This window comes from Manis javanica, chromosome 2 (assembly GCF_040802235.1).
Source record: "Manis javanica isolate MJ-LG chromosome 2, MJ_LKY, whole genome shotgun sequence".
Lineage (NCBI taxonomy): Eukaryota > Metazoa > Chordata > Mammalia > Pholidota > Manidae > Manis > Manis javanica.
The window spans coordinates 48,601,636-48,623,775 of record NC_133157.1 but is presented as its reverse complement, the minus strand read 5'-3'; the positions used below and the strand labels follow the sequence as shown (position 1 = coordinate 48,623,775).

The 22,140-nt window shown below is 34.6% G+C and overlaps 1 protein-coding gene across 6 annotated transcripts in view; it reads left to right on the top strand.

Annotated features, from left to right (window-relative positions):
* DENND4C (DENN domain containing 4C) overlaps positions 1 to 22,140 on the top strand; it is a 100,927-nt gene that overhangs the window by 75,720 nt on the left and 3,067 nt on the right. For 5 of the 6 annotated variants that reach the window (XM_073228438.1, XM_073228437.1, XM_073228439.1 and 2 more), the window contains 9 exons: positions 1,439 to 1,616; positions 2,632 to 2,741; positions 2,988 to 3,163; positions 3,707 to 3,889; positions 4,700 to 4,895; positions 6,740 to 6,985; positions 8,051 to 8,168; positions 20,636 to 20,789; positions 21,854 to 21,918. In XM_073228438.1, the coding sequence (XP_073084539.1) occupies positions 1,439 to 1,616; positions 2,632 to 2,741; positions 2,988 to 3,163; positions 3,707 to 3,889; positions 4,700 to 4,895; positions 6,740 to 6,985; positions 8,051 to 8,168; positions 20,636 to 20,789; positions 21,854 to 21,918 (1,426 nt within the window). Of the gene's footprint in view, positions 1 to 1,438; positions 1,617 to 2,631; positions 2,742 to 2,987; positions 3,164 to 3,706; positions 3,890 to 4,699; positions 4,896 to 6,100; positions 6,161 to 6,739; positions 6,986 to 8,050; positions 8,169 to 20,635; positions 20,790 to 21,853; positions 21,919 to 22,140 lie in introns of those variants that run through there. The other variant, XM_073228441.1, reaches the window with a different exon arrangement.

Here is a 22,140-nt window from a genome sequence, read left to right as displayed (position 1 = left end):
AACTTCTATACTACTTGAAGGAAAACTTCATATTATAGGCAAACTATTAATTGAATTAAAAGCATAATATCAAATATTAAAAGAAATTGCATCTTGTATTTAAAGAGATTACAAGTTCAGTGAAGAAAAGACAAACTTCAGAAGTATCTTAACCTGGTATAATGTTTTAAAAAGAAAATAACAGAATGAACCATTTTATTTCTGAAATTTTATCAGAGTTTAAAAAATAAAAGCTTTCTACAGAGTAATTTGGACTTGGAATATCTGACTGTAAATTCCAAGTGATCGCAGATCTTAATCTTTTCTTCTCATTGCTGTAACCCTGGTACTAGCGCCTGGCAAAGGCAAATAAGATGTACTTAATATTTCCAGTGAAAGAATGAAAAAAAGTCTGTAAGATGTTCATAACTTTTATCCAGAATTTAATATAAGGAAATAGAGATATGTGTAAAAATAGCTCGAAGGGATTCATCAGTGTAATTTATATTAAATTTAAAGCATTCTGAATGTTTAAGCAATAGAGGGTTTACTGAATACATAGTAGTACATTAATAAATCAGATTAGGTTTTAGGTGTTTAAATAATGTAAAAGATTTAGTGACATTAAAATACATGAAAAGACTAGGTTAAAACACAGTATCCTGTTTTGTAAAAATGTATTATGTGTGCATATTTAAAAATGACTAGAAGTATATATACATCAAGATTTTGATTGTACTTTATAGGTGTTGGTGTTATAAGTGCTTTTATTTCCTGTTTTTCGTATCTAAATGAAATTTTTGTATCATTTAACATGGTCTTACAATAAGGAAGTCTAAAGAAAAAAGACTTACAGAAGTCTAAAGAAAAAAAAAGGAAACACAATCTAAACTATCATCACTTAAAATGGTTAAGAACTACAGTGTTCAGAACTCTGTATTATATTATTATGCCTCTAATACTGATGGCTGTTATTCTGAACAATCATATTGCCAATTGAAATTCTCCCAATAATCTTATTTTAAAGGATATTTTTCAGATGACATAATTAAAAGTTAGAGAAGTTAAATAATTTCTGCAGGGTCATGTACCTAATACGTGATGGGGAAGCCAAGATCACAGTCTGGCTGTCTGAGACTCTAAAGCCTCTGCTACACTTGTACTGGGGTTCCTGATTCCATTCGTAACAGTGAGCTTCTAGAGTTCCTTCATTTTATGATACTGAATATTGAGAGACTCCACACTCCTAATGTATACTGGGTACAACATAATCTTAAAGTACATTCTATATGTCATTGCCTGAATGTCATACACTGTGGAAGAAAAACTCCAAATAATATAAGTAATTTATGGTTTTGAAAAATATGGGGATGATGATTTATTTTAAAAGGGTAGAGTGAATATATTTTCTTTGGAGAAACTACTTATATATGTGGGGTTTTATTCTTTTCAATCAAAGGAAGAAACTAATAGAGATTACAGCTTCCCAGCTGGCCTCGAAGACCATATTTTGGGGGAGAATGTGTCACCTAACATGAGTATCTCAGGGCTGGTCCCCGGTGAACTGTCCCAGAGCAACACCAGCCTTGGCAGTAGTGGCAGCAGTGGGGATGTAGGAAGACTGCAGTTCTCCACAGGTATGGGGAGGGTGTCCTCGCTTGTGTCTTGTACTGTTCCCTCCCACCCCCTCATGCCCTGTTTGTTGAGGTGATCTGATAGATTTTTAATACAGCCATTCCATAGTATCACTATTAATTTATATGGTATACAAGTACTACAGTCACCTACTGAGTTTATTTTTAGTTGTGTATACTTGTGTATTATATCATTAATTCTCAAACTTTAGTGTGTATCAGAATCACCTGTGGGATTTGTTTAAAAATATATACAAATGCCCAAGTCCTAGGCTAAAACTCTTGAGACTGAATCTATGGAATGGAGCTTTCAGAATGTATATTTTTAAGCCAGCTTCCTGGATAAATAAGATGTATACCAGAGTTTGAGAGTCTCTGAGCTGTATCACAGAAATTTGTTAGGTCAGTGTTAAATTATTTTGTATATATATATATATATTCCCTTTATATATATATATATATATTTCTTTTTTTTAATTAAGGTATCATTGATACATAATCTTACGAAGGTTTCCCTTGAGCAACATTGTGTGCTTACTGCATTCACCCATATTATCAAGTCTCCCACACACCCCATTGTAGTAACTGTCTATCAGCGTAGTAAGATGCTAGAGTCACTTCTTGTCCTCTCAGTGTTATACTGTCTTCCCTGTGACCCCCCCTACATTATATGTGTTAACCATAATGCCCTTTAATCCCTTTCTCCCTCCCTCCCCACCCATAGCTCTGTGTTAATTTTTAAAATTGTAATTCTATTGATTTTCTCCAACCAACTTCCTATTATGAAAACTTAAAATGTCCTGGAAAATTGAAAGAATCATATAGTGAACAATTATATATTCTTTACCTAGATTTAGTTAACTACTGTTTTTGTTCTCACACACACACACATTTTTATACTGGACCACTCTGAAAATAAATTGCAGACTTGTGATGCTTCCCCTTAAATACTTTACTATGCATTTGCAAAGAGTAAGAACATTTTCATAAATGTGTTCTGTTGTTTACTTCTGTCTAGGTGAACTTCCATTTCCTAGAGGCATAAAAGGGCAGGACTTTGAAAAATCAGACCATGGGTCTTCTCAAAACACCAGCATGTCTAGCATCTATCAGAATTGTGCATTGGAGGTAGAAGTTCTGTTTTCTGTGATACCCCTGTGGACAGAATAATACGTCATTTCGTTTAATAAAATAATATTTGCTTGATATTTTATGTAATAAGGCAATAATACTGGTGGTTTTATCTATAAAGTAATTGTTAATTGTTCAATTTCAAATTTGATCAATGACTAAAATTGTATGTCTCAAGAGAACGGCCTAGGGAGATTACTTTTCATTGTAGAAGTTCTCATGTCTGCACTTCTCTCCTCTCAGGTTTTGATGTCAAGTTGTTCACAGTGCAGAGCTTGTGGAGCTTTAGTTTATGATGAAGAAATTATGGCTGGATGGACGGCAGATGATTCAAATTTGAATACAACTTGTCCATTCTGTAAAAGCAACTTCTTGCCGCTTCTCAATATTGAATTTAAAGACTTGAGAGGCTCTGCAAGGTTAGTATTGTAAAAGCTCCCTTAAGAGGTAAGTGCCCTCCTAAGACGTGACTACTGCAGGAAGAGGGAAATACCATCGAATGCCCCAGATGTCCCTTTATTTTCTCTCCTTCACTTTTCGTATTTGAGTAAAAAACTAGTGATACAGGAGACTACTTTTCCATTTTATTTAACATAGGATTATTGGTTAGTAGTTAATTCTTGGAGCTGAACTTTATAGGTAACTCAAAACTAAGACTCCAAAAACAAATCATAAGGTGGAAAATTTATGATGACATCAACATTAATGATTTCTCTTCAAGAAATTAAGAATATTCACAACAGAAATCAAGAAAGAGAAAGCTTAATACAAAATGGACCTGCTCTAGTCCTTTTCATTTGAAAAGAGAATGAGTGCAGAAGTGTTATGTGTTTGAAATAGGCAATATTTCTAGACTGTGTAATTCACTGACTTGCTTTACCATAGGTTAATCTAAATAGGATGAAATTTAAAGGACTCTGGGGTTTTTAAAGACTTTTCTTTTTTAACTGCTTCATATTTAGCTTTTTTCTGAAACCAAGTACCTCTGGTGACAGTTTACAAAGTGGCAGCATTGCACTGGTTGGTGAACCTTTGGAGCACAAACCTGTGTCCAGTTCAGCAGAGCCTGACTTGATCAACTTTATGGATTTCCCAAAACATAACCAGATTATAACTGAAGAGACAAGCTCTGCAGTTGAACCAAGGTACCATTGGATGCAGATACCTCTTGATAATAAATAGGGCACTTGTAAAAATTCCATCTTTTAAAGACAGCCTAACTCATGTAGGCATAAGTTCTGGCATCTAAAATTTTAACTTTTACTACTGTATACTGTTTAAACATAAGCGTTAGTTATCATTTGTTATTCTGGCACATGAATCTGATGATAAACCATTTTTGAAACTATGTTTATTGTTTTATAGTGGCCTTTAACAAAATGAACTTCTCAACAGTAAAATAATTTTCCCTTTCAGTGCAAACATTGCCAGTTTCCAGAGACATAATCTCTTTACTTTGAAGTATACAATTTGCTCTTAAATATTGATCGAATCAGGCATTTATTGAGAGCCTATTGTACACTGAGCATAATGCTGAGTACTAAAAATAAATAAGATCTGGTCTTTATCCTTAGGTGGGTTATGGTCTAGTAGAGATAAATAACTTGTTTATGACTTTACAATACTCAATTGCATGCAGTATACTTCTAGGTGATTCTCTTTAATAAAGCTGAAATACTGTTTGAATAAAGAAACTGAATGGGCACTTCATCTTTTAACAATAGTATCTGTTAGCTACCATATGTCCCCTTTTTACCCTTCACCAGAGGCATCCACTCCATCCTGCTCTCTTGACCAGTTTTACAAAAATGTCCTAGGAAAATTTAATTGTTCTAAGACAGTACTGACTCATATATATATTCAGTAAGCTCGAAATACATTGTAGAAGATACTCTAGCTCTATAGATTTAAATTGTTGTATAGCACAAACATGGCATTTCTTCTTTATTTTTAAGTGATGAAATAAAGACAGCCACTGGAGATGTCCAAACTATGAAATTTTCACCTGTGCCTAATAGTTTGTCAAAGCGAAATGTATCTTTGACTCGAAGTCATAGTGTTGGAGGTCCCTTGCAAAATATTGACTTTTCTCAGCGACCATTTCATGGCATTTCAACAGTTAGTCTTCCAAACAGTCTGCAGGAAGTTGTGGTATGTAACATAATTGTGTATTCATGTAAGTATATATTAGGACAGTACATAATCCTTCTGTAGATTTCTTTTAATCACATTAAAAGTGGGAAGAATTTTTCATAAACAGACCAAGAACTTTCAAAATTTCAACTGTGTACAGAAATAAACAGAAGAGTATAATGAGTCTCTTTGACCCATCATCTAGCTTCAGTAACTTTCAACTGAACAGCTGTTCTTCTTTCATGTATACCTCCATTTCTTTCTTTCCTAGATTATTTTGAATCAAATGTTAAACATATATTTATTCTATTGGTAAATATCTTGGTATATAATTCTAAAAGATAAAGACTCTTAAAAATACATTGCCATTCAGAGCAAAATATAACAAATAATGTCAAATTACCCAGTCTTTGTTTAAATTCTAGTTGTCTCAAGTATGTAGTTTGCTTTGTAGTTTCATGAATCAAAATCAAGTAAGTCCATACATTACAATTGGCTGATCTGTTTTTCAGGTTTTTTTTAATATGAAGAGTCTTTTTTTCCCTTGCAAATTATTTGTTGATACAGTCCTATAAATTGGTAATTGTATCTAGAAGCTTGATCAGATTCAGATTTTTGTTTTTGTTTTGTTATTCATTTGTTTATATTTGTAAGATGACTTCATCAGTGGGGATATGTTCCTTCAGTAGGAGACATTATCTTTGTGATGTCAGTAGCTGTTAATGCCTCAATTCCTAGATCAAGTTAGTCTAATTCTGTCATTTTTTATGTGAAACTGTATCTAGGAAGAGAAACCTGCCCAATGTTTATCTGTCTGGTTTTCCAGAGATGCAGTTTATTTTGGAAAGACAGGATAAATGTTTGATTTTTTTTCATTTTATTTACCAATTTTCAAAATAACAAGTTGGGTTCCTAGCATTCTTCAAGGTGATAAGTTAATTTGGGGGAATAGGGTATCATTATGAACCCAGTGATTTAAACATTTACATCTATTGCTGCTGTTACCCTTATTGATGTTTATATTAGCCCTCTTTGGTTAGCTAGAAGCCTTTATAAATTGGTGTCTTAGTCCTTTTGACACACTCTAGTAGCCTTTCTGTAATTTTTTGTTTAAAGCTCCATTGCTTTCTTATATGATAAGATGTTTCATGCTCTTGTTACTTCTTTCCTTCTCCAGACTGAGAGTCAGTCATTTCTCTAAAAAACCCTGCTTTTTTTTTTAGAGGGAAGTGGTATTTGCAGATCTTGTACTAGGTCAATCTGGATACTAAAGTTACTGGCTAGTAAGTTGGTCATAAGCATTTTATTCTAATTATAATCTTCACAAATTATAAAGTCTGGGTTGGAGTTTTTTTCATTTGTTATTTTATTTGATTTATACAACTGCTCAACTACTTTAGTTTTTGTTGCAACCAAAAGTAAAAATTACTTAGATATAAATTTAAAAGGAGTCATCAGATAACACAAAAAATTACCCTGTTTAGAGTTGGCGGAGGAAAATAGTCACACTTTTGGTATCACCATTATAAAACATGAAATGCAAATATTTCTTACAAAAAAATTGAAAAGGAAAAAATAAATCATACAAGACCGTTGCTCATTTATTAACATGATAAACTATATATTTAAAATAGGGCCTATTATATGGATTATTAATTTTCTCTCATCATCACTTAAGGGTGTTTATGATTATATTTTTCCTTTTTAGATTTTCATTAGGGTGTTCTATTGCATGTGGCAATGGTCCTGAAATAACTGATTTTGAATGGACAGATAGAGAATAATAATCTCACTGAGTACTTTTCAGCATTTAGAATCAAATAGATAATGTTCACTTATTTTTGTGTTTTTATTTTTTTAAGGATCCTTTAGGAAAAAGACCCAATCCTTCTCCTGTTTCTGTGCCCTACTTGAGTCCTCTAGTGCTTCGTAAAGAACTTGAATCTTTGCTAGAAAATGAAGGTGATCAAGTGATTCACACATCCTCTTTCATCAATCAACATCCAATCATTTTCTGGAACCTCATTTGGTATTTCAGACGTTTGGACCTTCCTAGTAACTTGCCAGGACTTATCCTCACTTCTGAACATTGTAATGGAGGTGTACAGGTAGGGTCCCAATTTTTATACCTAATTGGTGTTGGTTAGGATGAGACTTGACTTCAGGTAATACAATACTAATGGCTCAACAAGACATAGGTTATTTCTTTCTCACATAAAAGTTTGGGTAGGTGTTCTAGGGATCGTAGAGTGTTAGAGACCTGAGATGCTTCTGTCTTTTGCTCAGCTATACATGACCTACATCTCTAAGTTCTACATCTGGTCCGGGATGGCTGATCTACCTCCATTCTATTATATCCACATTCCAGCCAGCAGTAAGGAGAAAAAAAAAATGGATGGAGGGGAGTATGTCTTCTTTCTTTAAGGATAGTTCCTAGAGTTACACATAGTATTTCCATATGTATCTGTTTTGCCTAAAGTTAGTTATATGGTTGTATCTAGTGGCAAGGGTGGCTAGAAAAGGTACTTTTATTCTAAGCCATCATATTCCCAGCTGCAATTCTCGCAACAACCTTATTTTAAAGGACTCCTATTACCCATATTTCTCAGGTGACAAAAGAGAAATAATTTCTGCAATGTCACATACCTAATACAGAATGGGAGCCAAGATTACAGTCTGGCTGTCTGACTTTAAAGCTCCTGGTTTACTTGTGTTGGGGTCCCTGATTCCATTGGAATCAGTGAGTTCCTACAGTTCCTTCATTTTAAATGAGTATAGAGAGATACCCCATGCCCCAAACATATACCAGGAATGCAAGAAAATCTTAAAAGTATTACCCTCTGTTTAGCTCATTTATCTTAAATAGTAGTCAGTACAAGACAGCAGAAATGATTATACTTTTCCTTACTTTAAAATTTGTTGTTATGCTGGTTAATCTTTCATGTGCCATTGTGTTGGTTACCAGTTTGTCATTCCAGTCCTTGAAAGTCAGAATAAAAAACCTGTACCTCAGAAAACATTTATCATCAGGTATAAAAAAAATTAAAATTTTACTCAAACTTAGGCCCAGAAAATGTACTCAGAAATTATTTCCTCTTTTATATAATCAAGTTTTGCTGGGTCCACTGGTTATTATGCTTAGGGTACTAATACTTCCTATTGATTTCTTGTAGCTTCCTCTATCATCCCTGTCCCAGGATAGCAAACTTGTGTATATTCAGCTGTTATGGGATAACATCAACCTTCATCAGGAACCAGGAGAACCTCTGTATGTTTCATGGAGGAATTTTAGTAAGTAAAATAATAGTCCATAATTCACCCCCATAACACAAACAAAAATGCTCAACCTCGTTATTCAGTGAAATACAACTTTCTGTTTTAAAAAAGGAAAAATATAAACTTAGGTACATCAGGATGGCAAAAAAACCCCTTAATATCCAATACAGTTGAGAGTATGGTGGAAAAGAGTACTTGGCTATACAGTATAGATGATACAGTTCTGAACACCTTTTAACTCAGCAATCATGGCAAAAATACTCTGTTCTACATAGAAATACAATATACAAAGCTGTCTGTACAATGATGGTCAGTAGGATTATTTATTAAAGTATTACTGATGTACAGTCTTACATTGGTTCTAAATGTACAACGCAATGGTTCAACAGTAATATTAAATCCTCATCCCCACTAGTGCAGTTACTATCTATCAATATAGAAATATGTTACAGAATCACTGATTGTATTTTCATGTTGTACGACCATCCCTGTGACTTATATTGTGATTGCAAATTATTGTGCCCCTTTATCACCCTCCCCCTCCCTCACCACCCATTCCAACCCCTCCCCCTTGATGACCACTGGTCACTTCTCTGTGTCTATGAGTCTATGGCTATTTTGTCCCTTCTGTTTTGCTTTGTTTTTATATTCCACAAATACGTAAAATCATATGGTATTTGTCTTTTTGTGTCTTTTTTTTTTTCACTGAGCGTTATACCCTCGAGATCCATCCATGATGTTGCAAATGGCAGGATTTCTTTTTCTTATGGCTGACTAATATTCCATTGTATATATATGTACCACCTCTTCTTTATCCGTTCATCTGTTGATGGACACTTAACATTGCTTCCATATCTTGGCTATATCAAATAGCAGGTGATAAACATAGAGGTGCATATATCTTTTGAAACAGGGATTTTGTTTTCTTCAGGTAAATTCCTAGGAGTGGCATTACTGGACCAAATAGTATTCATATTTTTAGTTTCTTGAGGAACCTCCATACTGCTTTCCACAGTGGCTGCACCAATTCACATTCCCACCAACAGTGTAGGAGGACTCCCATTTTCCCACATCCTCGCCAGTATTTATTATTTTTTGTCCTTTGGAGAGTGGCCATTCTGACTGGTGTGAGGTGATTACTACGCACTGTGGTTTTGAATTTAATTTCCCTTGATGATTAGCAATGTAAAGCATCTTTTCATGTGCCTGTTGGCCATCTGTATTCTTTGAAAAAATGTCTCTTCAGGTCCTCCACCCATTTTTTAGTCAGGTTATTTGTTTTTTTGGTATTGAGATTATGAGCTCTTTATATATTGTGGCTGCTAACCCCTTATCAGATAAATCGTTTATGAATATATTCTCCCATACTGTAGGATGCCTTTTTGTTCTGTTGATGGTGTCCTTTGCTATACAGAAGCTTTTTAGTTTGGTGTAGTATCCACTTGTTCATTTTTTGTTTCCCTTGCCTGAGAAGAAACATTCAGGAAAAAATTGCTCATATTTATGTTCAAGAGATTTTTGCCTGTTTTCTTCTAAGAGCTTTACGGTTTCGTAACTTTCATTCAGGTCTTTGATCCATTATGAGTTTACTTTTGTTTATGGAGTTAGACAATAACCCAATTTTATTCTCTTACATGTAGCTGTCCAATTTTCCCAACACCAGTTGTTGAAGAAGCTGTCATTTCCCCATTGTATATCCATGGCTCCTTTATCATATATTAATTGACCATACTTGTGAGGGTTTATATCTGGGCTCTCTATTCTGTTCCTTTGATCTATGGGTCTGTTCTGGTGCCAGTACAAAATTGTTTTGATTTTACTATAGCTTTGTAGTAAGAGCTTGAAGTCAGGGAGTGTAGTCCCCTCAGCTTTGTTCTTTCTCAGGATTGCTTTGGCTACTGGGGGTCTTTTGTGGTTCCATACGAATTTTAGAACTATTTCTTCGGTTCATTGAAAAATGCTGTTGGTATTTTGATAGGGATTGCACTGAATCTAAAAATTGCTTTAGGCAGGATGGCCATTTGACAATATCAATTCTTCCTATCCATGAGCATGGGATATATTTCCATTTTTTGGTGTCTTGTGTAATTGCTCTCATGAGTTATCTTGTAGTTTTCAAAGTATTATTCCTAGGTATTTTATTCTTTTTGATGCAGTTGTGAATGGAATTGTTTTCCTGATTTCTCTTTCTGCTAGTTCATTGTTAGTATATAGGAATGCAACAGATTTCTGTGTATTAATTTTGTATCCTGCAACATTGCTGAATTCATTTATTAGTTCTGGTAGTTTCTTGGTGAATTCCCTAAGGTTTTCTATGTATAGTAGCATGTCATCTGCAAATAATGACAGTTTAACTTCTTCCTTACCAATTTGGGTGCCTTTTATCTCTGTGCTATCTGATTTCTGTGGCCAGGACTTCCAGTACTATGTTGAATGAAAGTGGTGAGAGTAGGCATTCCTAGTCTTGTTCCCAACCTTAGAGGAAAAGCTTTCAACGTTTTGCTATTAAGTACAATGTGGGCTATGAGTTTTTTTTATATGGCTTCTACTATTTGAGGTATGTACCCTCTATACTCATTTTGTTGAGAGTTTTTATCATGAATGGTTGTTGAATTTTGTCAAATTCTTTTCAGCGTCTATGGAGATGATCATGTTTGGTTATGGTGGTGTATGATGCTGACTGATTTTCAAATATTGTACCATCCTTTCATCACTGGTATAAATCCCACTTGGTATGATGGATGCTCTTTTTGATGTATTTTTGAATTTGGTTTGCTAATATTTTGTTGAGTATTTTTGCATCTATGTTCATCAGGGATATTGGTCTATAATTTTCTTTTATTGTGGTATCTGTCTGGTTTTGGTATTAGAGTAATGCTGGCCTCATAAATGAGTTTGGAAGTATTCCCTCCCCTTCTACTTTTTAGAATGCTTTAGGAAAGGTGGGTATTAGCTCTTCTTTAAGATGTTTGGTAGAATTTGGCTGTGAAGCTATCTGTACTCAGAATTTTTTGATTACCTTGTTGATTTCATTGTTGGTAATTGGTCTGTTCAGATTTTCTGTTTCTTCTTGGGTCAGTCTTGAAAGGTTGTATTTTTCTAGGATGTCGTGCATTTCTTCTAAGTTTTCCAGTTTATTGGCATATAGTTTTTCATAGTATTCTCTAATAATTCTTTGTATTTCTGTGGTATCCATTGTGATTATTCCTTCTTGGTTTCTGATTCTGTTTATGTATGTACACTCTTTTTCTTTCATGATAAGTCTTGCTAAGCATTTATCTCTTTTATTTTCTCAAAGAACCAGCTCCTGGTTTCATTGATTTTTTTTTTCTATTTTTTTATTCTCTATTTATTTCCTCTCTGATCTTTATTATGTTCCTTCTTCTACTGACTTTTGGGTTTCCTTTGTTCTTCATTTTCTAGTTTCTTTAATTGTGATATTAGGCTGTTTGGGATTATTCTTTTTTCTTGAGGTAAGCCTGTATTGCTACATACTTTACTCTTAGAACTGCCTTTGCAGTGTCCCACAGATTTTTGGCTTTTCTGTTTTTGTTTTCACTTGTCTCTGTGTATTGCTTGGTTTCTGTTTTAATTTGTTCATTGATCCACTGGTTATTTAGAAGTGTGTTGTTTAGCCTCCATGTTTTTAAGTCTTTTTGTTTTCTTTGTGTAATTCATTTCTGTTTTCATATAATTGTGATCTGAGAAGCTGCTTGATAAAATTTCAAACTTTTTGATTTTATTGAGGTTCTTCTTGTGGCCTAGAATTTGATCTATTCTGGAGAGTGTTCCATGTACACTTGAGAAAAAAATGTGTATCCTGCTGCTTTTGGATGGAGTGTTCTGTAGATATCTGTTAAGTCCATCTGATGTAATGTATTGTCCATCTGATGTAATGTATTGTTCAGTGCCTCTGTTTCCTTACTTATTTTCTGTCTGGTTGATCTGTGTATTATTGATGGTTGGTTTTAAAGTCCCCTACAATGAATGTGTTGTGATCTACTTCTCCCTTTAATTCTGTTAGTATTTGTTTTACATATTTAGGTGCTCCTATGTGGAGTGCATAGATATTTATAATTGTTATAGCCTCTTGTTGGACTGATCCCTTTATCATTATCTAATGTCCTTCTTCGTCTCTTGTTAACTTTCCTTGTTTTGGAGTCAATTTTGTCTGCCAAGTACTGCTTTTCCTTTTTTCTCCCTATTATTTGCATGAAATTTCTTTTTCCATCCCTTCACTTTTAGTCTGTCTTTGGGTCTGAAATGAGTCTCTTGTAGGCAGCATATAGATGGGTCTTGTTTCCTTATCCATTCTGCCATTCCCTATCTTTTGATTGGTGCATTCTGTCCATTTACATTTAAGGTGATTACTTATAAGTATGTACTTATTGTCATTTTATTGTTTTCTGGCTGTTTTTTATATCTCCTATCTCATTCTTCCTTATAGTCTTCTCTTGTTATTCATGGTTTTCATTAGTGTAATTGGACTTCTCTCTTTTTAAAATTTATTTTTGTATATGTGTATTTATTGTAGGTCTTAGTTCTTTGGTTACCAAAGGTTCAAGGATAGCTTCATTACTACATAATAGTCTATCTAAAATTGCTAGTTACTATATTTCGAACACAATCCAAAGGTAATTTTTTTTCCTTCTTCCTCCTCCTCCATATTTTTCATATTAGATGTCATAATCTGTATTTTGTGTACTCCTTGACTGATTTGGTAAATAGTTGATTTTGCTGCTTTTGTTTTAATTTTGTACTTGCTTTGTAATTATTTGGTCTACTACCTTTACCATGAGTTAATTTTCACTGATGAAAGCTATTTAGCCTTAGAAACATTTCTATCTACAACAGTCACTTTAACATATCCTGTAAGGTTGGTTTAATGGAGGTGAATTCCTTCAATTTCGTTTATCTGGAAATTGCTTAATCCCTGCTTCAAATTTAAATGATAATGTTGCCTTGTAGAGGATTCTTGGTTGGAAGTCCATCTGTTTCAGTCCATTAAATATATCATGCCTCTCCCTTCTGGCCTGTAAGGTTTGTGCTGAGAAGTCAGCTGATTGCCTGATGGGATTTCCTTCATAAGTAATCTTTTTTCTCTCTCTGGCTGCTTTCAACACTCTTCTTATCCTTTATCTTTGCCATTTTAATTATTATATGTTTTGGTGTTGTCTTACTGGGGTTCCTTTTGTTAGTGGCTCTCTGTGCTTTCATGACGTGAGTGTTTATTTCCTTCCCCAAGATTGGGAAAGCTTTCAACAGTTATTTCCTCAAGGAGACTTTGTATCCCTTAGTTTCTCTCTTCTCCATCTGGTACTCCTATTATGCAAATATTGTTTAGTTCAGATTAGTTACACAGCTCTTAGCATTCTTTCATTCCTAGAGATCCTATTTTCTCTGTTCCTCAGCTTCACTGTGTTTCTGTTCTGTAATTTCCATCTAATTCTCCACCTCCTCTCTTTGCTGTAATCTACTCTTAAATCCCTCCATTGTATGTTTCATTTCAGATACTGTATTCTTCAGCTCTGAGTGGCTCTTTTTCAGATCTCCTATTTCTTTGTTGAATTCCTCCCTGAGATCTTGAATACTTCTCTGTAAATCCATGATCATATTTACGACTTTTACTTTGAAATCTTTATCAAGAAGATTGGTGATCTCTTTTTCATTTATCCCTCTTCTGATGTCTTTTCCTGTAGTTTTTTTTGGAACATATTCCTCTGCTTCCTCATTTTGTCAGGGTTTCTGTGTTTCTTCCTTTGTATAATATGGCTCTGGTATGCTTCCTGGCCTATAGAATAACAGTTTTATGAAGGAGGTATCCTGTGGTGCCCAGAAGCTCAAGACTCTTTATTCTCTATGTGTTCTACTTTGTGAGAGCCCCAGCTGTTTGTGTTGCAGTGGGCGGGGTCTGAGGCTGTGCTGGCGGTTTCCATCAGCCATGTTTTTGTGATCTGAGCAGAGAAGCCTTTGCTGAGATTGCTGTAGGTAGGGCTGCCTGCTGTCTGGCTTGCAGCAATGCCAATGCTACAGGGTTAGTAGGGTGGGCTGGCTGATGTGCAGCTCTGCTTTAGCCAGGTCTTGCAGCACTGGGCTTGGACATTTGCAGGGAGGAAGGAGCTCTTGGGGCTGGTTCCTGTAGGCACCTTCCTGGTTGGACTGAAACAGAGCCAGGAAAGCTGGGAGAGTCTCCCTCTGCCTGCTAGGCAGCAAGGTCTGATGTTGCTGCTGGGCCAGGTGGGTTGGCTCACTGACAGTGCATGCAGGGAGGCAGCTCAGGGCTGTGTTGCCAGGGAGGGGGATGGAGCCCTGGGGCTCCCCAGAGTTCTTGACATGTTGGGTCAAGGGAGGACTTGGGAGGTATTGTCCACCTGCCCTTTCTCCTTAGTGGGGAGCTGCATCCAACCCTCACACTGCTGGTTCCCCTCCCACTGTTGGCAAGTCTTTCAAACTGCTGCCTCTGCTTTTGTCTCAGAGGGACCAGTGGAGCTTGCCTGTTCTCTACAAGCAGATGGTGTCTCAGTCTTTGAGAGTGTTCCACCTGTTCCTCGTGTCCAGCCCTGCTAATCCCCAGAACCCAATATAATGTGGTTTTGTCAGAGCAGATCTCCAGGGGCCAGGTGTGCAGCAGTCTTGGGCTCCTGTCACCTCCACATTTGTTCCTTTTTCTCCTGCTTGTGTGCTGGGCTTGGGTCCTGCTCGATCATGGCTCTGCCACTTTACCATTTGCTGTGTGGCCTTCTCTTCTTCCCCAGGTGTAGGTGGTCTGTTCTGCAGTTTTCAGGTCATTTTCAGGTTTAGTTGTATTTGCTGTATTTTCTTTTATGTGTTTTTGGGAGGAAGTTATACTGCCTTGCCTTCCTACCCTGCCATCTTTTTCTCCATCCCTCTCAGGATTATTTATAATAATGAAAACTATGTAAATACCTCACAAGTTCTTAACATAGAAAGAAAACCACATAAAACTATCAGCTGATTTTCCAGCAGAAACTTTTCAGGCCAGAAAAAAGTGGTATATTTAACATGCTGAAAGAAAAAAACCTATAACAAGAATACTCTATTTGGTAAGATTATCATTCAGAATTGAAGGAAATTGTTTCCCAAAGAAAAGCTAAAGAATTTTATCACCTCTAAACCAGTCTTAGAAGAAATGTTAAAGGACTTAATTTTAAGTATGAAATGGCCATAATTAGAATTATAAAACTTAATGAAAGGAAAAAATTTTACCTGTAAAAGTGATCATATAGTAAAGGCAGTAAATCAGTTACTTAATAAACTAGTGTAAAGGTTAAAAGAGAACAGTAGCAAAATCAGTTATATCTGCAATAATTAGTTAAAGGACACACAAAAAGATACAAAATGTTGGTGGGGGGGGATTAAAATGTAGTGATTTCAGAATGTGTTTTAATAAATGGCCATTAACTTAAAACAGACTACTGTATACATATGTGAACCTCTTGGTAACCACAATCTTTGTATATAAAAGATACAGAAAAAAATAAAGAAAAAGAAATCCAAGCATAATGCTAAAGAAAATATCAAATCACAAAGGAAGAGAGCAAGTATAACAAAAACAACCAAAAAACAAATTAAATGGCAATAAGTACACCTATCAATTTTTTATTTTAAGTGTAAATGGACTAAATGCTCCAGTCAAAAGACAGAGTGACTAATGAGTAAGAAAAGAAAACCCATCTGTATATTGCCTACAAAAGATTCACTTCAAACCCAGTCACAGACAGAAAATGAAGGGATGAAAGATACTCCATGCAAATGGAAGTGAAGAGAAAAGCAGGTATAGCAATACTTATATCAGATAAAATATAATTTAAAATGAAGTCTGTAACAAGAGACAAAGAAGGGCATTACATGATGATAAAGGAATAAGCCCAATAAGAGGGTGTAACAGTTGTAAGTATCTATGCACCCAAGCAGAGGAACACCTAAATATAGAAACAAGTATTAAAAGACATATAGGAAGAAATTAATAGTAATACAATTACAATAGGGGACTTTAACACCCTGGATACTTCAGTGGATAGATCATCCAGACAGAAATTCAATAAAGTCAGTGTGGCTTTAAACAACATATTAGACCAGCTAGATTTTAACACGTATATACAGAAATTCCTTCAAGGGACAAATACACTTTCAAGTGCACGTGGAATACTCTCCAAGATATATAATGTTAGGCCACAGAACAAGTCTCAGTGAACTTAAGAAGATTGAAATCATATCAAGCACATTTTCCAGTGACAACAGTATAAAACTGGATGTTAGGGGAAAAAAATGGAAAAAAAACAATGGAGTCAAAACAACATGCTAGTAAACAACAAGTCAATGAAGAAATCAGAGGAAATAAAATACCTTGAGACAAATGAAAATAAAATCATAATGGTGCAAAATCTCTGCAACACAGCAGAAGCAGCATATGGAAGTTTAAAATAATACAGGCCTACCTCAAGAAACAAAATTAATTTCAAACATTCTAACCTTACACCCAAAGGAACTAGAAAAAGAACAAACAAGAACCCAAAGTTAGTAAAATGAAGGAAACAATAAAGATCAGAGCAGAAGTAAATGAAATAGAGACTGAGAAAATAGAAAAAAAAATCAGGAAATCTAAGGGCTTGTTATTTGAAAAGTTAAAATTGATAAACCATTAGCTAGACTCAAGAAAAAAAAGGGGGTGCTCGAAATCAGAAATGAAAGAGAAGATACAACTGACATCAAGCAGTATAAAGGACATATACATCAACAAATTGGACAACATACAAGAAATGGATAAATTCCTAGAATACAATCTACTAAAACTGAGTCAGGAAGAAATAGGAATTAGTAATTAAATTGAATTAGTACTCAAAGAACTCCCAACAAACAAAAGTCCAGGAGCAGATGACTTCTCAGGTGCATTACACCAAAAAAGAGTTAATACCTATCCTTCTCAAACTATTCCCGAAGATTGAAGGGGAGTAAAAGCTTCCAAAATTCATTGTACAAGGCCAGCATTACCTTGACACCAAAACCAAAGACTACAAAAAAAGAAAAATGCAAAAATCCTTAACAAAATATTAGCAAACTAAATTAAAAAATACATTAAAAGGATCGTTCATCACAACAAAGTGGGATTTATTCCAGGGATGCAAGGATGGTTCAGTATCTATAAACCAGTCAACATGATATGATATACCATATTAGCATAATGAAGCATAAAAATTATGTCAAGTAGATGAAGGAAAAAAACATTTGATAAAACGCAACATCTACTCATGATAAAAACTCTCAACAAAGTGGGAATGTATACCTCACTATGATAAAGGCCATGTATTACAAACCCACCGTTCAGCTGAAAGCTTTTCATTTAAGATGAGGAATAAGATAAGAGTCCCCACTCGTGCTGTGTTTATTTATCACTTCACTGGAAGTTCTAGTCATTTGGTCAGGCAAGGAAAAGAAAGAAAGGTTATCTAAATTGATAAAGAAGTAAAACTGTTGATATTTGTAGATGACATGATTCTATATAAGAAAACCCTAATTTAATATTAGGACTAATAAATTCGGTAAAGTTGCAGGATCCAAAATCAATATACAGAAATTGGTTGCATTTCTGTTCACTAATTATGAACTAGCTGAAAGAGAAGAATACAGTCCCATTTATAATTGCATCAGAAAGAATAAAATACCTAAGAATAAATCGAATGAAGGTGGTAGAACAGTTGTAGTCTGAAAACAGTAAGACACTGGTAAAAAAAAATTAAGGATGACACAAATAATTGGGAAGATACTCCATGCTCATGTGTTGGAAAAATATTGTTAAAATATTCATACTACCTAATACAATCCACAGATTCAATGCAATCCCTATCAAAATGCCAATGTGATTTTTCACAGAACTAGAGCAAGTGATTCTAAAATTTATATGGAACCACAAAAGACCCCAAATAACCAAAGCAATTTTGAGATAGAACAAAGCTGGAAATATACCTGATTTCAAACTATACTATAAAGCTATAGTATTCAAAACCCTATGATACTGGCACAAAAAGTAAACCTGTGGATCAGTAGACTAGAATAGAGAACCCAGAAATAAACCCTTGTTCATATGCTCAACTAATCTTTGACAAAAGAGGCAAGAATATACAGTGGGGAAAAGATAGTCTCTCTTCAGTAAGTGGTGTTGAGAAAATGCAACACTTTCTTACACCATACACAAAAATACACTCAAATGGATTAAAGACCTAAATGTAAGTCCTGAAACCGTAACACTAAGAGAAAATGTAGGCAGTAAACTTTTGGACACTGGCCTTAGCAATTTTTTTCTGGATATGCATTCCTGTTTATTGTAGCATTATTTACAGCACCCAAGATACGGAAACAACCTAGGTGTCCATGATAGGTAAAGATGATAAGGTATATATATATATACACACACAATGGAATATTACTCATCTTTAAAAAGGAATGAAATATTTACATTCCCAACAACATGGACTGGCCCTAGAGGGTTTTATGCTTTGTGAAATCAGTCAGAGAAAGACAAATACCATCTGATTTCACTTCCATATGGATACTATAAAATGAACAAATGACAGAAATAGACTCATAGAGAACAACCTGACTGTTGCAGGATGGGAAGGGAGTCGGAGATTGGCAAAGTAAGTGAAGGGGATTAAGAAGTAAAACTTCCATTTACAAAGTAAAAAAGCACAGGTATAAAAAGTACAGCATAGGGAATATGGTCAATAATACTTTAGGAAGTTTGTATAGTAACAGTAACTACACTTATCATGGTTACCACTTTGTAATGTATATGTCAAATCAGTATGTTCTATACCTGAAATTAATGTTAATTATGTCTCAATTAAAAACAAAAAATGTTTTAATGCAATAAAGACCGTGGCATCTTATATTTTAACTCAATTATGAATAATTGACTGGAACAAAAAGAAACCCACACAGTAGCCAGTATTTGCTCTTGTATTGTAACAGACAACTTGGCTATTTCTTTGGTTTAATACAGAGTATTACTAGTTGCCTTGATTAAGGGGTTGTATTGTATTAAAAATATAACAGCTTGCTTTATGACAGGCATTCAAAATGAGGCTGTGTGGGGAGCTATTGTATACATATTCCCATCTCAACTAACATGGGTATGATAAACTTGTATGGCTGCAGTATTAAAGTGTTTTCCTTTTTCTGGGCAAACCACATTGATTTTGTACATTTTTAATGTTAGTATGATTCAATTCCAGTATACCATTGAAGTACTTATGTAATCTATCAATTCTGTATAACTGTTTGTTCCTATTCTAGAATCCTTAATAATTGTATCAGTTAGGATTATACTCTATTTAATAGAAAATAACAGAAGCATAACCAAGTAAATATTACTTTCTCACATATAGAAGTAATGACTTAGCTACTCCAGGATTGGTAGGCAACAGTCATCAGTGACCCAGGCTCCTTCTATTCTGTATTGTTTTCCATCAGTAAAGATTGCTTCATGGTCATAAGGTGGCTGCTAGAGTAAAATGTGTTTCATCCCAGCAGGGAGCAGGAAGCTCTAATTTCAGAGAAAGGGCAAAGAAAACAGGAAAAGTATGTTTCAGCTGGTCAAATTACCATGTTTGTTAATCAGGGGAAGATGTTGAATAGAAAGTGCTGCAACTGTGGAAAAAGACTTCTTTAATAATGGGCTACATCACTAATCATCAGGGAAATGCAGATTAAAACCACAATGAGTTACCACCTCACACCCGTTAGAATGGCCACTATCCAAAAAGATAAGAAACAACAAATGCTGTCAAGGATGTGGAGAAATAGTAATGTTGGTGGGAATGTAAATTGGTACAACTGCTGTGGAAAGCAGTATGGAAAGTCCTCAAAATAACTAAAAATAGAAATACCATTTGATCCAGTAATTCCACTCCTAGTAATTTACCCCAAGAACACAAAATCCCTGATTTGAAAAGATACATGCACCCCTATGATTATTGCAGCACTATTTACAATAGCCAAGATGTGGAAGCAATCTAAGTGTCCATCAATAGATGAATGGATAAAGAAGAGGTGGTACATAAACACAATGGAATATTATTCAGCCTTAAAAAGACAAGAAATCCTGCCATTTGCAGCAACATAGATGGACCAAGGGGTGTCATGCTCAGTGAAATAAGCCAGGCTGAGAAAGACAAATACTGTATGATTTCACTTATTTGTGGAATATAAAAACAGCAAAACAATGAACAAAACAGCATTAGACTCATGGACACTGAGAAGTGATTAGTGGTTACCAAAGGGGAAGCGCTGGGGCGAGGGGAGTGGGTAAAGGGGCACAATAATTTGCAATCATAATATTAGTTGATCACGGGAAGTGTTGAACCACTGTGATGTACATTTGAAATCAACATAAGATTGTATATTAACACTTTTTTAAAAACTAGGGTGGATAAATGGATTAATTACTTTGTTCTTATTATTAGATTCTGAAAAAAAGAAATTGTCTCTCCTGTCAGAGGAACAACAAGCAATAAGCACTTTAGTAGAAACCATCAGGCAGAGTATTCAACATAATGATGTTCTTAAACCCATCAATCTGCTTTCACAGCAAATGAGGCCAGACATGAAAAGACAAAGGTAACAACCCAGTAGTTTTTGCTTGATGCCATTTGAAATAATTTTGTTTTTTAAATACCTTAGTTGTAAAAGAAAGATTCATTGTAGAACATCTGATCATTTTAAAAAGCGCTACCCAAATGTATACATTCATATTTGAACAAAGGTAATAAATCTTTATTGGGGAATACATTTTAGTAGGTAATTCATTCATGTCTAAAATGAACTTTTTGGAAAACACTGCCACTAATTTAATATTGATATTATGTATGTGTAATATTTATTCAGATCCTGTCATATGTCCATACATTATTTTTTTATTTTCTTGTGGGAACTAAGTAAAAACCAGGGTTCAGACTAGAAACAATTAAGGTGATGGAAGGAAGCAGTCAATTACAGTGGATGTGGAGCTATCTTGATCCTATTAACTCTTGTCTGCTAATATATGCTTGGGTCTGTTTTCATCCAAGTCTTATTAGCATTAAGTGAATGTTGCAGTGGAAACTTCAAAAAGGGGGATATAAATTCCATCAAAGAAATTGATAATGGGCAAGGATTGATAATGAAAATGGCTGGATCCTCTTGTAATCTCAACAATTGAGAGAGAAAACGTCCTTCAGTCTAAAGAGCAGCTGTTTTTCAAGCATCTGTATAGTTCAAGGGCAAGGAAGGATTATTAGAGATGTTACCACTTCTGAAACTTCTAAAGAAAGCTATATGGAGCACCCTCCGAATCAGCATTACTTTTTTTTCTATGTAAATAGTCAGAAATCAGTTCATTTCTTAAATTTTCCCGAGCCAAAAAGTTCGCTTTTAAGGTATAATTTGTGACACTGGTGTGAAACCGTTAACTTTTAATTTTTTCATTTGCAAGAGAAATTCACAGTAATTTGTAAAAATAGTAGAGTCCAGAGTACACTTTCCCCAAAGGAGACATCTCATATAACTGTCGGATATCAAAACCAGGACATTGACATGGATACAATTACTGTTAACTGGACTACATTAACAATTTTACCATTTTAAGAAAATGTATTTTTTTATGCTCTTTGCCTATTAACTTAAAAAATGTATTTGTTTTATAGGAGTTTGTACAGAGAAATCCTCTTCTTATCATTAGTGTCTCTTGGAAGAGAAAATATTGATATTGGTAAGTTAATTAGGGATTATTAAAGTAAGCTTTATCTTCTAATTTTTAAAAAATTGTAACTTGTATGGGTAAACTGCATTTGCCTTCAAAAAGATTACTCCCTTTCAAAATGCAGTTTAAATGTGCGTGTATATAGAAAATATGATTTGACCCATTTTTAAATCCATGGCTTTTGTTTTCTTTACTAACAAATTCCAACTCATTTTTGAAATTGTCTTTCAG